The following is a 12,781-nucleotide window of genomic DNA, read 5'->3' on the forward strand; positions in this document are numbered from 1 at the left end:
CCTAATCTAATTTTTGATATAACGCGTCTTAACGCCCATAGTATTAAAATAAATAAAGTGACAAAAACACAGACTAACATATGCTTCTAAAACAATTACTAGAGTTGTCTGAAAAGTGTCTGATCTCAATCTTAAGTTTCAACAAACTCAAAGATTTATAAATGAAGCGTCTATTTCACTTTAAAAGACTTCTACGAAAATTATCTGGACCAATTGGGGATGGAGATATTTGAAGAATTATCATCAAACTCAGTGGGTCGAATATCTGAAGCGAAAGAAAGAAAGAGCAGTTACAAAATCTATAGAGACGTGGTATGAATAAAAAGAGAAATTGTACAATGCCTGACAGAAGGAGAAGGAAAGTTAAAAATTGGAAAAAGAAGTTCAGAGATTGAGCGTGTGTGATGAAGGAGACCAAGAAGTCGTTTTCTTTGTATTATTAGAAAATATATTCACCATTTTAACAAATACGCTGCTTTACGCCCTTCTACTCGAATCGATTGACGTTTTTTCTCAACTAATATTATAAAAGCACTGCGGACCCAATTATATTATTCAATAATTCGTGTGACTGCCACACAGATGGCGCTGACATTGTCAAATCCATATGACGTTTATAAAGTACCAGCTTTCAAAAGACATTTCGATTAATCAGCGATTTAAGTGAAGCTAGTTCGGACTCTGCTCTATCGAAAAGAGTAATTTGTTATTGGTTTGCTGGATTTATACCTGGTCGTACAAACACCGATGATGATGATGAACATTATGGTTATCGAATTAAGGTGGTTACTCCAGGAAAAATCAAAAAATTGAAATTGCGTGATATAGCTAAGCTCCTAAAGCTGTGTTGTGCTTTTCGCTTTTTTCAAGTGGGCGCCACGTTTACTCACAGTCGATCAAAAACAACAACTGATTCAGAGGAGTGTTTGGTCATGTTTACACTTAATAAATCGGAATTTTCGCGTCGATATTTGACAATGGATGAAATATGGATCCATCACTTTACTCCGGAATCAAAACGATCATCATCTGAGTGGACTGCTGCCGGTGAACCACCACGTCCGAAGCGTCCAAAGACACAACAGTCAGCTGGGGAGGTTATGGGTTCAGTATTTTGGGATGCGTATGGAATATTGTTCTTCGAATATCTCCAAAAAGGGAGAGATAATTAATAGCGAATCTGTTTCACCAAGACAATGCTCCCATTCACAAGTCGATGGCAATGATGGTTGAATTGAAAGAATTATACTTCGAATTGCTTCCTCATTTACCGTATACTCCATTTCTGGCCCCTATTGATTACTGATCTCATAAAAATGTTCGCCAGTAAGAAATTCAGCTCAAATAAAGAAGCAATTACTGAAACTGAAGCAAACTGAAGACAAACACGGTATCGAGAAGTTAAAGAAGCTTTTGAAGGAGATTTTTCTTAGTCCCACGTCTTATTGAGTAATGATATTATACTTTTGGAAAAGTGTCTTCTTTGGTTACGGCGATTTTGAACCTACCAGAGCCAAAAGACTGTACAGATCATTGTATTAAAAAGTCATTTACTTCTTTGATGGCATACCGAGTAAGTTACCGGAATGCATTCATATCTTTTCGTAAACTCACGGCTAATACTGATGGAATTGTCAACTCGTTATGTACCTCAGTACTCAATCAAAAGTTATTATATCATAATACTTGGATTGTACAGTACAGCGCAACCTCGATATAACAAATCGGGAGTAATTCGTTAAACTGAGGTTTGTTATTCGTCAAAGAGGTTAGATTCGTCAAAAATTCGTTATAAACAGGTAAAAAAATACTGTACGTATTTTCTATTTGAAAACAATAAGGTAGGTAACTTTATATAAAGGTTTTTGGTTGACAAAATTCGTTAATTAGAGGAATTTATACTTTTTCTTGATAGTTGAAAATTCGTTATGAAGAGGTTGTACGCAAAAATTCACTCTTTTGGACAATTCAAGGGGATTACGAAGAATTTGTTACATCGAGGCAGTCGTTATATTGAGGTACGTTATATTAAGTTCCATTGGAAATTGATTGCCGATATAAACAAATGTTTGGAAAATATTTACGGTGTAAACGTCATTTTTAACACTTTTAACACCGAAAAAAATGTCATGAAGATTATATAAACAAATTTTTTCCAACTATTTGCAAAGTTTTTATGTTCTAAAGTGTCCTATTCCTCTAATCATTTATCCTTTACCTATTTGATAACTGTTGTAAGATGTAATGACCTATACATCAAGAAGGCCAGAATTAACAAAAAGGAAGACCGCAGGAAGTAAAATTTTCAGTTGGGTCTCTACTAGACCGAGACCCATCATGTGACGTGGAATTTTTGGGTATCACAGCGCAAGAAACAATGGAACCGACATATAAATCGAACAGACGATACACAGATCAAAATTGGATTGACGTTGTTGTTGAAATAAGAAAAAGCGACCGATACCTTTTTGGAAATAGTTATTTACGTCCTTCAATTGTCAAATTATGTTTTTTAACAATGTAAGGGGTAGAAAAAACGTTCCTAATACTTATAAAACTTGTCTATAACATATTTTTCAATTTTATAGCTGGAGTTTTGAAAATCTGTCTGTTATAATTTTGATTGATTTTTGATTTTGATTATTACGTTATTCAAAAAGTTTCTAGTCCATATTATATGAAATATATGAAATAAAAACAATTGCAGTGGCCGTTTCTCAACATTTTAATCACAAATCTTTCAAAAATATTATATCTTACATTCGAAATATCTTACATATCAAATGCGTTTGGGTAATTTCAATTAATCAACATAAATTAACTTGAAGATACAAAAAGGCCCCAAAAATTAATAAAAAAAGTGTAGTACCAATGGGTTAGTATCAGTTTTAACGAGGTATTTGTCTAAAATTACTTTTTATTCGGTTAAAACTAAATTTTAAATCAGACTTGATTGGGTAACTCAATAGGAGCAGTCAGCTTTTATTCTATGAGGGTTAACTCCAATAATCAATAATCTATTTGGATGCTCCATCGCTTTCACATTCAATTCAATACGAAACGAGCATTAGCAAAGACACCAACTTGCAATAACTTACCAAGAATTAGTTCTTTGGAACTGAAGTGCTACAACATTGTAAGTAATTGGGTTCTTCTATTGTAGTATTACGTAATATTATACCCAAGAATAAAAAATATTTTTAAGCGGTCATTTGCGCCGACAATCAGTCTACCGAAGACTAGATCCAAAAAGTTTAATGCTGATCATAATAATCATAAGCTATTTAAGAATTTTTTATGAAATAAACAAGCAAAAATCTAATTTGTTAGCGCAATTACATTATTTTAGCGGAAAAACGTACCTCCCCCATTTCGATTTAATGTTAAGAAATCCAGATATTGTTAAATGCAATACTTCATGAAACGGGGCACAGTCACACTAGAACCAAACACACTTCAACACGGGCGCGGACCCACTAACGAATTTTTGGGGACGGTGTTGAGTTGCGCTGCAGCGGATCGTAGTATTGAGCTTCTACGTCACACTGCGGACCGGCGAAAACGGCGGCACTTGGGGGTGGAAAAGGGAGCAAAGGCGGTTGTTGCCTCCATGATAGCCAGCGATGCCGGTTTCACAAAGTCTCGCTAAATCCCGATAATATTGGTAAACGAAGATTTTCTTGATGGCGAATCGTATATCTACACTTTTACTAGTCAGAACTAAGGATATTTGAAGATAGTAGGGATTTGAAATTTTCTAAAAGTAGTATTGCAACTAGTCTAACTCCCTACGCTACGGGGTGTGTCAACAATATAATCCTATTTCTCAACTTCTCATAAATGTTTTTTTTGTAATAGATGAAAATTTTTCTATTTTCTTAGTTTAAGTATACCTTAAATTTTAATTTTACTGTAGAATAAAATGTCTTTTATGTAGAAAATATGAAAAAAGTTATGTAGAATCGACATCTAACTCCTATAGTCCGGTCAAATTAGACCAAAAAATAATATGAAGCTACATAAATTCCCATCAAACTGAAAATCAATGAAATTGTTTAAAATATAAGTAAAAATAAAATTTTTAAGTTCCCCATCATTCCCTTGTGTAGAAAAAATGTTATTCAAGGTCAAAGGTCAAAAAATGAGTTTTTCGCGATTTTCAGCAAAACGGTAAGTTTTCTCAAAAAAATATCTCAGTCAAAAATTGTAGATCATAAAATTATCTACAAAAAACGTATCAATACTTTTTTTCCTACGAGCCACCGTTTCTGAGATAAAACGATTCAAAAACTTGGTAAAAGTTATAATCCGGTCAATTTAGACATTCAAAGTTACATAAATTCCCATCAAGCTGAAAATCAGTAAAATTGTTTAAAATATAATTAAAAATAAAATTTTTAAGTTCCCCATCATTCCCTTGTGTAGAAAAAATGTTATTCAAGGTCAAAGGTCAAAAAATGAGTTTTTCGTGATTTTCAGCAAAACGGTAAGTTTTCTCAAAAAAATGTCTCAGTCAAAAATTGTAGATCATAAAATTATCTACAAAAAACGTATCAATACTTTTTTTCCTACGAGCCACCGTTTCTGAGATAAAACGATTCAAAAAGTTGTAAAAGTTATAATCCGGTCAATTTAGACATTCAAAGTTACATAAATTCCCATCAAGCTGAAAATCAGTAAAATTGTTTAAAATATAATTAAAAATAAAATTTTTAAGTTCCCCATCATTCCCTTGTGTAGAAAAAATGTTATTCAAGGTCAAAGGTCAAAAAATGAGTTTTTCGCGATTTTCAGCAAAACGGTAAGTTTTCTCAAAAAAATATCTCAGTCAAAAATTGTAGATCATAAAATTATCTACAAAAAACGTATCAATACTTTTTTTCCTACGAGCCACCGTTTCTGAGATAAAACGATTCAAAAACTTGTAAAAGTTATAATCCGGTCAATTTAGACATTCAAAGTTACATAAATTCCCATCAAGCTGAAAATCAGTAAAATTGTTTAAAATATAATTAAAAATAAAATTTTTAAGTTCCCCATCATTCCCTTGTGTAGAAAAAATGTTATTCAAGGTCAAAGGTCAAAAAATGAGTTTTTCGCGATTTTCAGCAAAACGGTAAGTTTTCTCAAAAAAATATCTCAGTCAAAAATTGTAGATCATAAAATTATCTACAAAAAACGTATCAATACTTTTTTTCCTACGAGCCACCGTTTCTGAGATAAAACGATTCAAAAACTTGTAAAAGTTATAATCCGGTCAATTTAGACATTCAAAGTTACATAAATTCCCATCAAGCTGAAAATCAGTAAAATTGTTTAAAATATAATTAAAAATAAAATTTTTAAGTTCCCCATCATTCCCTTGTGTGGAAAAAATGTTCAAGGTCAAAGGTCAAAATAATTAGTTTTTCGCGATTTTCAGCAAAACGGTAAGTTTTCTCAAAAAAATATCTCAGTCTGTTTTGTATTATAGTTATTATTAACACGTTCACATTAACATTTATTTGTAAGAAAATTTTTTACATAGCTTTAACAACAGAACTTATTATATATATCATTTCTTCCATTCGCTCAGTAGTCGGTTGGTCGGACAGCGTTGCCAGTTTTCATGAGTTTTGAATTAATTCTGGCGTGAACATACTCCCCGCGTTGAAAGCATAAGGATGGCTTTCAAAGGTCAACTGGAAGGGGGCAGATTTTTTGAAAGCTTCTTTTGATGATTTCTCCAGAGGGAGTTCTTATAGAAGCGACCCTAGCGATACCGTCAGGGCCTCTATGGAGCTTGCTGATTCTACCTAATAACCACTGAGTGGGCATAGTGTTCTCGCCTTTCACTAAAACGAGAGAATCTTCTACTAGATGGCCTTGGTTGGACTTCCATTTGGTGCGTCTTTGGAGCTCCGCAATGTACTCAGATTTCCATCTGTTCCAGAAGTGCTGTGCTAATTGTTGTACGAGCTGAAATCTGGAAAGTCGATTCATTTTTATGTCGGTGACATCTTGATCAGGTGCTGCAATTATTGGTCTTCCAATCAAGAAGTGAGCTGGGGTAAGAGGTCCAAAATCGTTGGGATCAGAGCTCAGTGGGCATAAAGGACGCGAATTCAAAATCGCCTCGATTTGTGCGAGAACTGTGGCAAATTCTTCAAATGATAAATGAACTTGGGTCAAAACGCGCCTTAAATGATGCTTTACGCTTTTGACAGCTGCTTCCCACAAACCTCCGAAATGAGGAGAGTAGGGTGGTATAAACCTCCACTCTATATTCTGAGAGCTACATTTCTCGATTATAGTGTTGCTGCCATGTTTTAGAAAATCCTTTAGCTCTCGCTGTGCCCCGACGAAGCTTGTTCCATTGTCGGACAATATTTTTGATGGTTTGCCTCGTCTAGAGACAAAACGATATAGCGCTTGAATAAATGATTCTGAAGAAAGGCTAGAAATCAATTCCAAATGGACTGCTTTAGTTGATAAACAAATAAATACGCCAATATAACATTTACTTAAACGACAACCTCTACCTTTCTTATCGTTAATCATAAATGGCCCCGCGTAATCAACTCCCACTATTGAAAATGCACTAGAAGGATTAGTTCTATCGCGCGGTAAGTTGGCCATAATTGGCTGTATGGTTTTAGCATTGAATTTGAAGCATTTCACACAATTCTTAACAGTCTTTCGTGCAAGATTTCTACCGGATATAACCCAGTAATTTTCTCTTATAGTGCTTAAGAGCAGCTGAGGGCCGCCATGCAATAGGCGTTCATGTTCTTGTAAAAATAGTAGCTTTGAAAAATGATGCTTTGAATTGATCAAAATTGGATGCCTTTTGTCAAAGGAGTAATTTGAATGTTTTAGTCGCCCTCCTACGCGTAGCAAACCATCGGGTTCTAGAAAGGGACTAAGACTTAATAGATTACTATGGGAGCTCAAAGGCTTGTTATTTTTCAATGTTTCAATTTCGGTAGAATACGATTGAGATTGACAAATTCGAATGAGACATTTTAGAGAATCACTTAACTCCTGTACTGTAAGAGAACCGCCTCTTCTGCGATTTCTCTGAAGACAATTATCCTTAAATCGTAAAATGTATGCCATTGTTCGTTGCATTCTTGAGAAATTTGAAAAACGTTCAAAGGGAAAACTCAGAGTAGGGGGCGCAACATTGGTCAGAAGACTGGATTTAAGTTCAGGTAAATCATGAACCACCTCCAGCTTGTCATTGGGCCAAAAACTTGGGTCCTTAGCTAGCCAAGTAGGGCCGCGCCACCACAAATCAGAGTTTAAAATTTGACTAGGATATATTCCCCTTGAAGCAATATCTGCTGGATTATCGTGGGTGGGGATGTGCCTCCAATCGGCGTGTTTAGTGAGAGACTGAATTTCTGCCACTCTATGGGCCGTGAATGTTTTTAGCAGATTCGGGCTTGTGCGTACCCAAGCTAGAGTTATAGTTGAGTCCGACCAAAGTGTGAAAGATTTGAATTGAATTTTCAAAGCAGTTTTAGCTTTATCTGTTAGGCGGGCTAGAAGCAATGCTGCGCATAATTCCAACCGCGGGATTGGTATTGTTTTTATAGGTGCCACCTTTGCTTTGGCGCATAACAGGGATACATGAACCTTTTGATCGGAATCAATACTTCTCAAATAAACACAGGCTCCGTAAGCCTTTTCCGAAGCGTCAGCGAAACCATGCAGTTGTAATTCAACAGCATTCTTGCAAATAGCTTGTCTGTTTAACTCAAGATCGTTCAAAATAAGAAGCTCCTTCTCCAACCTTACCCAATTTTCAGATATAGCTTTTGGAATAGCGTCATCCCAAGCTAATTTATTTTCCCATAATTTTTGCATTATCATTTTTGCGATAATAGTACATGGGCTTAGTAAACCAAGGATGTCGAATATTTTTGATATAGTAGATAAAATTGTGCGTTTTGTGACCTTTGTACCTATAGGATTGGTATGAATTTTATATTGAAGCTTATCGTTATTGCAAACCCATATCAAGCCTAATGTTTTTGTTTTGCCATCATGCGCAAATTCTAGTATATCGGATTTTAAATCATTTGAACTTATATTTTTGAGCGCGTTGGTGTCGTTAGAGCACCATTTTCGGAGTGCGAAACATCCCGATTTAAGAGTGTCACTTATCGCTTTACATATGTATTGCGCATGCTCAAGTGTAGGTGCACCTGTTAACAGGTCATCTACATAAAAGTCGTGCTTAATGATTTCGGCTATTTCCGGGTTCATTTCTTGAATATCCTCAGCGAGTTTAGCTAAACAGCGTATTGCAAGATAACTGGCAGAGGCTTGCCCGTATGTAACGGTATTTAGCTGGTAGACTTCCAGGTTATCACTCGGATTTTCGCGCCATACAATTTTTTGCAAATGCCTTTGCTCGGGCGCTATTGAAATTTGCCGGTACATTTTAACTATGTCTGCCGAAACTACATAGTTATATTTCCTAAACCTTAAGACTATTGATAGTAAATCGTCTTGTAAAACGGGTCCAATGACTTGAATATTGTTGAAGGATAGACCGTTGCTAGAGGGCGCTGATGCATCGAAAACTACCCGTAGTTTTGTGGTCAAACTCTCTTCTCTCAAAACTCCGTGATGCGGCATGAAATATTCGAAGCTTGAATCATTGCCGTTACAAATTGTCATATGGCCTAGCTCTTTATACTCGTTCATAAATTGTATATATCTGCTGTGCAGCATTGGATCTCTCCTGAATTTTCGTTCTAATGCATAGAAACGTTTTTCGGCTTGAGCTTTCGACTCACCTAAACTAGAAGGTTGTTGCTTCAAAGGTATAGTGACTGTAAAACGTCCGTTCGCGTCTCTGGTAGTAGTTTTGATGAAATTGTCCTCGCAAAATTGTTCATCTGGAGAAAGTTGTCGCGTGCTAGATATTTCCTCGATTTCCCAAAATTTGGCTATTGAATTTAATAATTCCTGGTTTATACTTAAATTACAAGAAGTCTTTTCAACGTTGTTAGTACTTATTTGCCCAGATACAACCCAACCTAGCACTGTATCAATTAATAGCGGCATATTTTTTCCTAACGAAATTTTGTTATTGCTTAAAATTGTCCAAAATAGGTCCGCGCCAATGAGCATGTCTACTGGTCCGGGAATGTTGAATTGTGGATCAGCTAGCTTTAGATCACCTGGAATCGCCCAAGATTGCGTGTTGATTCGACAACACGGCATCACACTTGTAATCTCTTTTAGAATATAACAATTGCCATGCGCTTTAAAATTGGTATGTATAGATTTAAATGAAACCTTACACCTTTTACTGACCTTTGAAATATTGTTTGAAATTCCGAAAATTGAAAGATCTGTTTTATGTGTCGCAATATTCAAACGCTTTTGCAAATCCTCCGTTATAAAGGAAGTTTGAGAACCACAATCTAATAACGCTCTTGCTTTGTGAAAATTATTGAAATTGTCTGAAATGAGTAAACAGGCGGTAGATAATAGCACCTGCCCCGCCGCTGGTACCACTACGCCACTGCTTAGTGCTGCGGAACTTGAGCTCGCGTTGTCCGCTATCTCGAGTTTTTCATGCAAAATTGTATTGTGCCAAGCTTTACACACTTTGCAAGGCCCTAATTTACACTGTTTGACAGAGTGACCCGAACGCAAACAGTTATGGCAAAGATTTGATTTTTTGACAAAATCTTTTTTTTGTGTTATTGTTAATCCGAGAAACTCTGCACAACGATATATTGAATGCTCTTTCTTGCAATAGGAGCATGTATATGTACTTGAGGTCAATGACCTTACTCTACTTTGTTTATTGAATTTATTTTCCTCATTACTAAATTTTGAATCTGATTTATTTAAACTGAGACTGTTCTTTGATTCTAACATATTAAGAAAATTGGAACGTTTTTGTAAAAATTGTAGGAATTTATCTAACTTTGGCAATTCTTCCTGATCTCTATTTTCCCTTTCCCATTCAAGGTTTGAGCTAGTATCTAATTTATTAGTAATCCAAAAAATTAGTAGAGGATCCCAATTAGTTATATTTTGCCCCAATTGTTCAATAGATCCCAAATGTTTGTGAATATCGTCAGCTAAATTTTGTAGTTTTTCAGCTGTCGGTTTTTGTATATTTTCTAATGAAAAAATAGCTCTAATATGTTCATATATTAATTTTTTAGTATTGTCAAATCTTTTTGAAATTGTGGCCCATGCCACTTCATAATTGTCGGCCGTATATTTGATTTTGGAAATGGACGCCGCTGCTGTTCCTCCTAGTGCACTTCGCAAGTAATAAAATTTTTGAATATTATCTAATTTTTTACTATCATGAATAAGGCATTTATATGTGTCCCTGAATTCTAACCAATCTTCAAAGTTTCCACTGAATTTAGGAAGTGATATATCCGGAAGCTTTATACCCTCGTTTTTACAACAAGCTTTGTCTGAAATCACGCTAAGATTTGTATCATTATCGTGATTATTGTAGCTTTGTAAAATGTTTTTAGCAACAGCGATTGCATCATAATATGAATTTTCAAATCTCTCTCGTTCGATTAATTGCTCATCTAAATTTATATCATCCTGTAACTCTATTTCTAATTGATATGATTTGAATTCGTCAAGATAATTTTCGGCATCACGTAACCTATCTTTTAATTTTGTAACTTCTGTTTGGCTTAAATTAGATATAGTTGCAAATTCATTTACCGCTTTTGTGAAAATAGTTAACTGAGCTTTAATTACACCTCTTTTCTTTATTAGTTTGCCAAGTTCTGCCATTTTATATTGTCAAATTGTTCAAGCACAAACAGAGAAGCTTTGAAATCGCAAATGGAAAGAAAAATTCGGAAATAAATAATTTGGAACAAACTCACTCTGATTTCGGTCGAACTGCCTGATTCTTGCAATTGAACTAGTCGGCCAGTTGAGTTGATGTCTGGTCGCCGTGATATTGTATCGACTACTTGTTTGGTCGATCACTTTGCACTCGTTGATAGTTGCTTGCAGCACGTGGTAAATTGTTTTTGGGTTATAGTTGTTAATAATATATTGTTTATTGCGAATTTTCACTGGTTTTGTTTATAATCCGCTCGTAAGGACCATTTTTGTATTATAGTTATTATTAACACGTTCACATTAACATTTATTTGTAAGAAAATTTTTTACATAGCTTTAACAACAGAACTTATTATATATATCATTTCTTCCATTCGCTCAGTAGTCGGTTGGTCGGACAGCGTTGCCAGTTTTCATGAGTTTTGAATTAATTCTGGCGTGAACACAGTCAAAAATTGTGGATCATAAAATTATATACAAAAAATGTATCAATACTTTTTTTCCTACGAGCCACTGTTTCTGAGATATAACGATTCAAAAAGTTGTAAAAGTTATAATCCGGTCAATTTAGACATTCAAAGTTACATAAATTCCCATCAAGCTGAAAATCAGTAGAATTGTTTAAAATATAATGAAAAATAAAATTTTTAAGTTCCCCATCATTCCCTTGTGTGGAAAAAATGTTCAAGGTCAAAGGTCAAAAAAATGAGTTTTTCGCGATTTTCAGCAAAACGGTAAGTTTTCTCAAAAAAATGTCTCAGTCAAAAATTGTAGATCATAAAATTATCTACAAAAAACGTATCAATACTTTTTTTCCTACGAGCCACCGTTTCTGAGATAAAACGATTCAAAAACTTGTAAAAGTTATAATCCGGTCAATTTAGACATTCAAAGTTACATAAATTCCCATCAAGCTGAAAATCAGTAAAATTGTTTAAAATATAATTAAAAATAAAATTTTTAAGTTCCCCATCATTCCCTTGTGTAGAAAAAATGTTATTCAAGGTCAAAGGTCAAAAAAATGAGTTTTTCGTGATTTTCAGCAAAACGGTAAGTTTTCTCAAAAAAATATCTCAGTTAAAAATTGTAGATCATAAAATTATCTACAAAAAACGTATCAATACTTTTTTTCCTACGAGCCACCGTTTCTGAGATAAAACGATTCAAAAAGTTGTAAAAGTTATAATCCGGTCAATTTAGACATTCAAAGTTACATAAATTCCCATCAAGCTGAAAATCAGTAAAATTGTTTAAAATATAATTAAAAATAAAATTTTTAAGTTCCCCATCATTCCCTTGTGTGGAAAAAATGTTCAAGGTCAAAGGTCAAAATAATTAGTTTTTCGCGATTTTCAGCAAAACGGTAAGTTTTCTCAAAAAAATATCTCAGTCAAAAATTGTAGATCATAAAATTATCTACAAAAAACGTATCAATACTTTTTTTCCTACGAGCCACCGTTTCTGAGATAAAACGATTCAAAAACTTGTAAAAGTTATAATCCGGTCAATTTAGATATTCAAAGTTACATAAATTCCCATCAAGCTGAAAATCAGTAAAATTGTTTAAAATATAATTAAAAATAAAATTTTTAAGTTCCCCATCATTCCCTTGTGTGGAAAAAATGTTCAAGGTCAAAGGTCAAAATAATTAGTTTTTCGCGATTTTCAGCAAAACGGTAAGTTTTCTCAAAAAAATATCTCAGTCAAAAATTGTAGATCATAAAATTATCTACAAAAAATGTATCAATACTTTTTTTCCTACGAGCCACTGTTTCTGAGATATAACGATTCAAAAAGTTGTAAAAGTTATAATCCGGTCAATTTAGACATTCAAAGTTACATAAATTCCCATCAAGCTGAAAATCAGTAGAATTGTTTAAAATATAATGAAAAATAAAATTTTTAAGTTCCCCATCATTCCCTTGTGTGGAAAAAATGTTCAAGG

At 34.2% G+C, this 12,781-nt stretch overlaps 1 protein-coding gene across 16 annotated transcripts in view; it reads right to left on the reverse strand.

The window, feature by feature from the left end:
* The window catches only part of LOC130893869 (sodium/potassium-transporting ATPase subunit alpha), a 94,656-nt gene that overhangs the window by 56,524 nt on the left and 25,351 nt on the right, over positions 1–12,781 (reverse strand). For 2 of the 16 annotated variants that reach the window (XM_057800308.1, XM_057800300.1), the window contains exon 1: positions 3,363–3,660. The exons of 9 other annotated variants lie outside the window; for them this stretch is intronic. In XM_057800308.1, the coding sequence (XP_057656291.1) occupies positions 3,363–3,371 (9 nt within the window). In that variant the 5' untranslated portion in view covers positions 3,372–3,660. Of the gene's footprint in view, positions 1–3,362; positions 3,661–12,781 lie in introns of those variants that run through there. 5 more of the 16 variants (XM_057800305.1, XM_057800307.1, XM_057800299.1 and 2 more) reach the window with 4 other exon arrangements.

The sequence above is a fragment of the Diorhabda carinulata genome, chromosome 5, assembly GCF_026250575.1.
Source record: "Diorhabda carinulata isolate Delta chromosome 5, icDioCari1.1, whole genome shotgun sequence".
NCBI lineage: Eukaryota > Metazoa > Arthropoda > Insecta > Coleoptera > Chrysomelidae > Diorhabda > Diorhabda carinulata.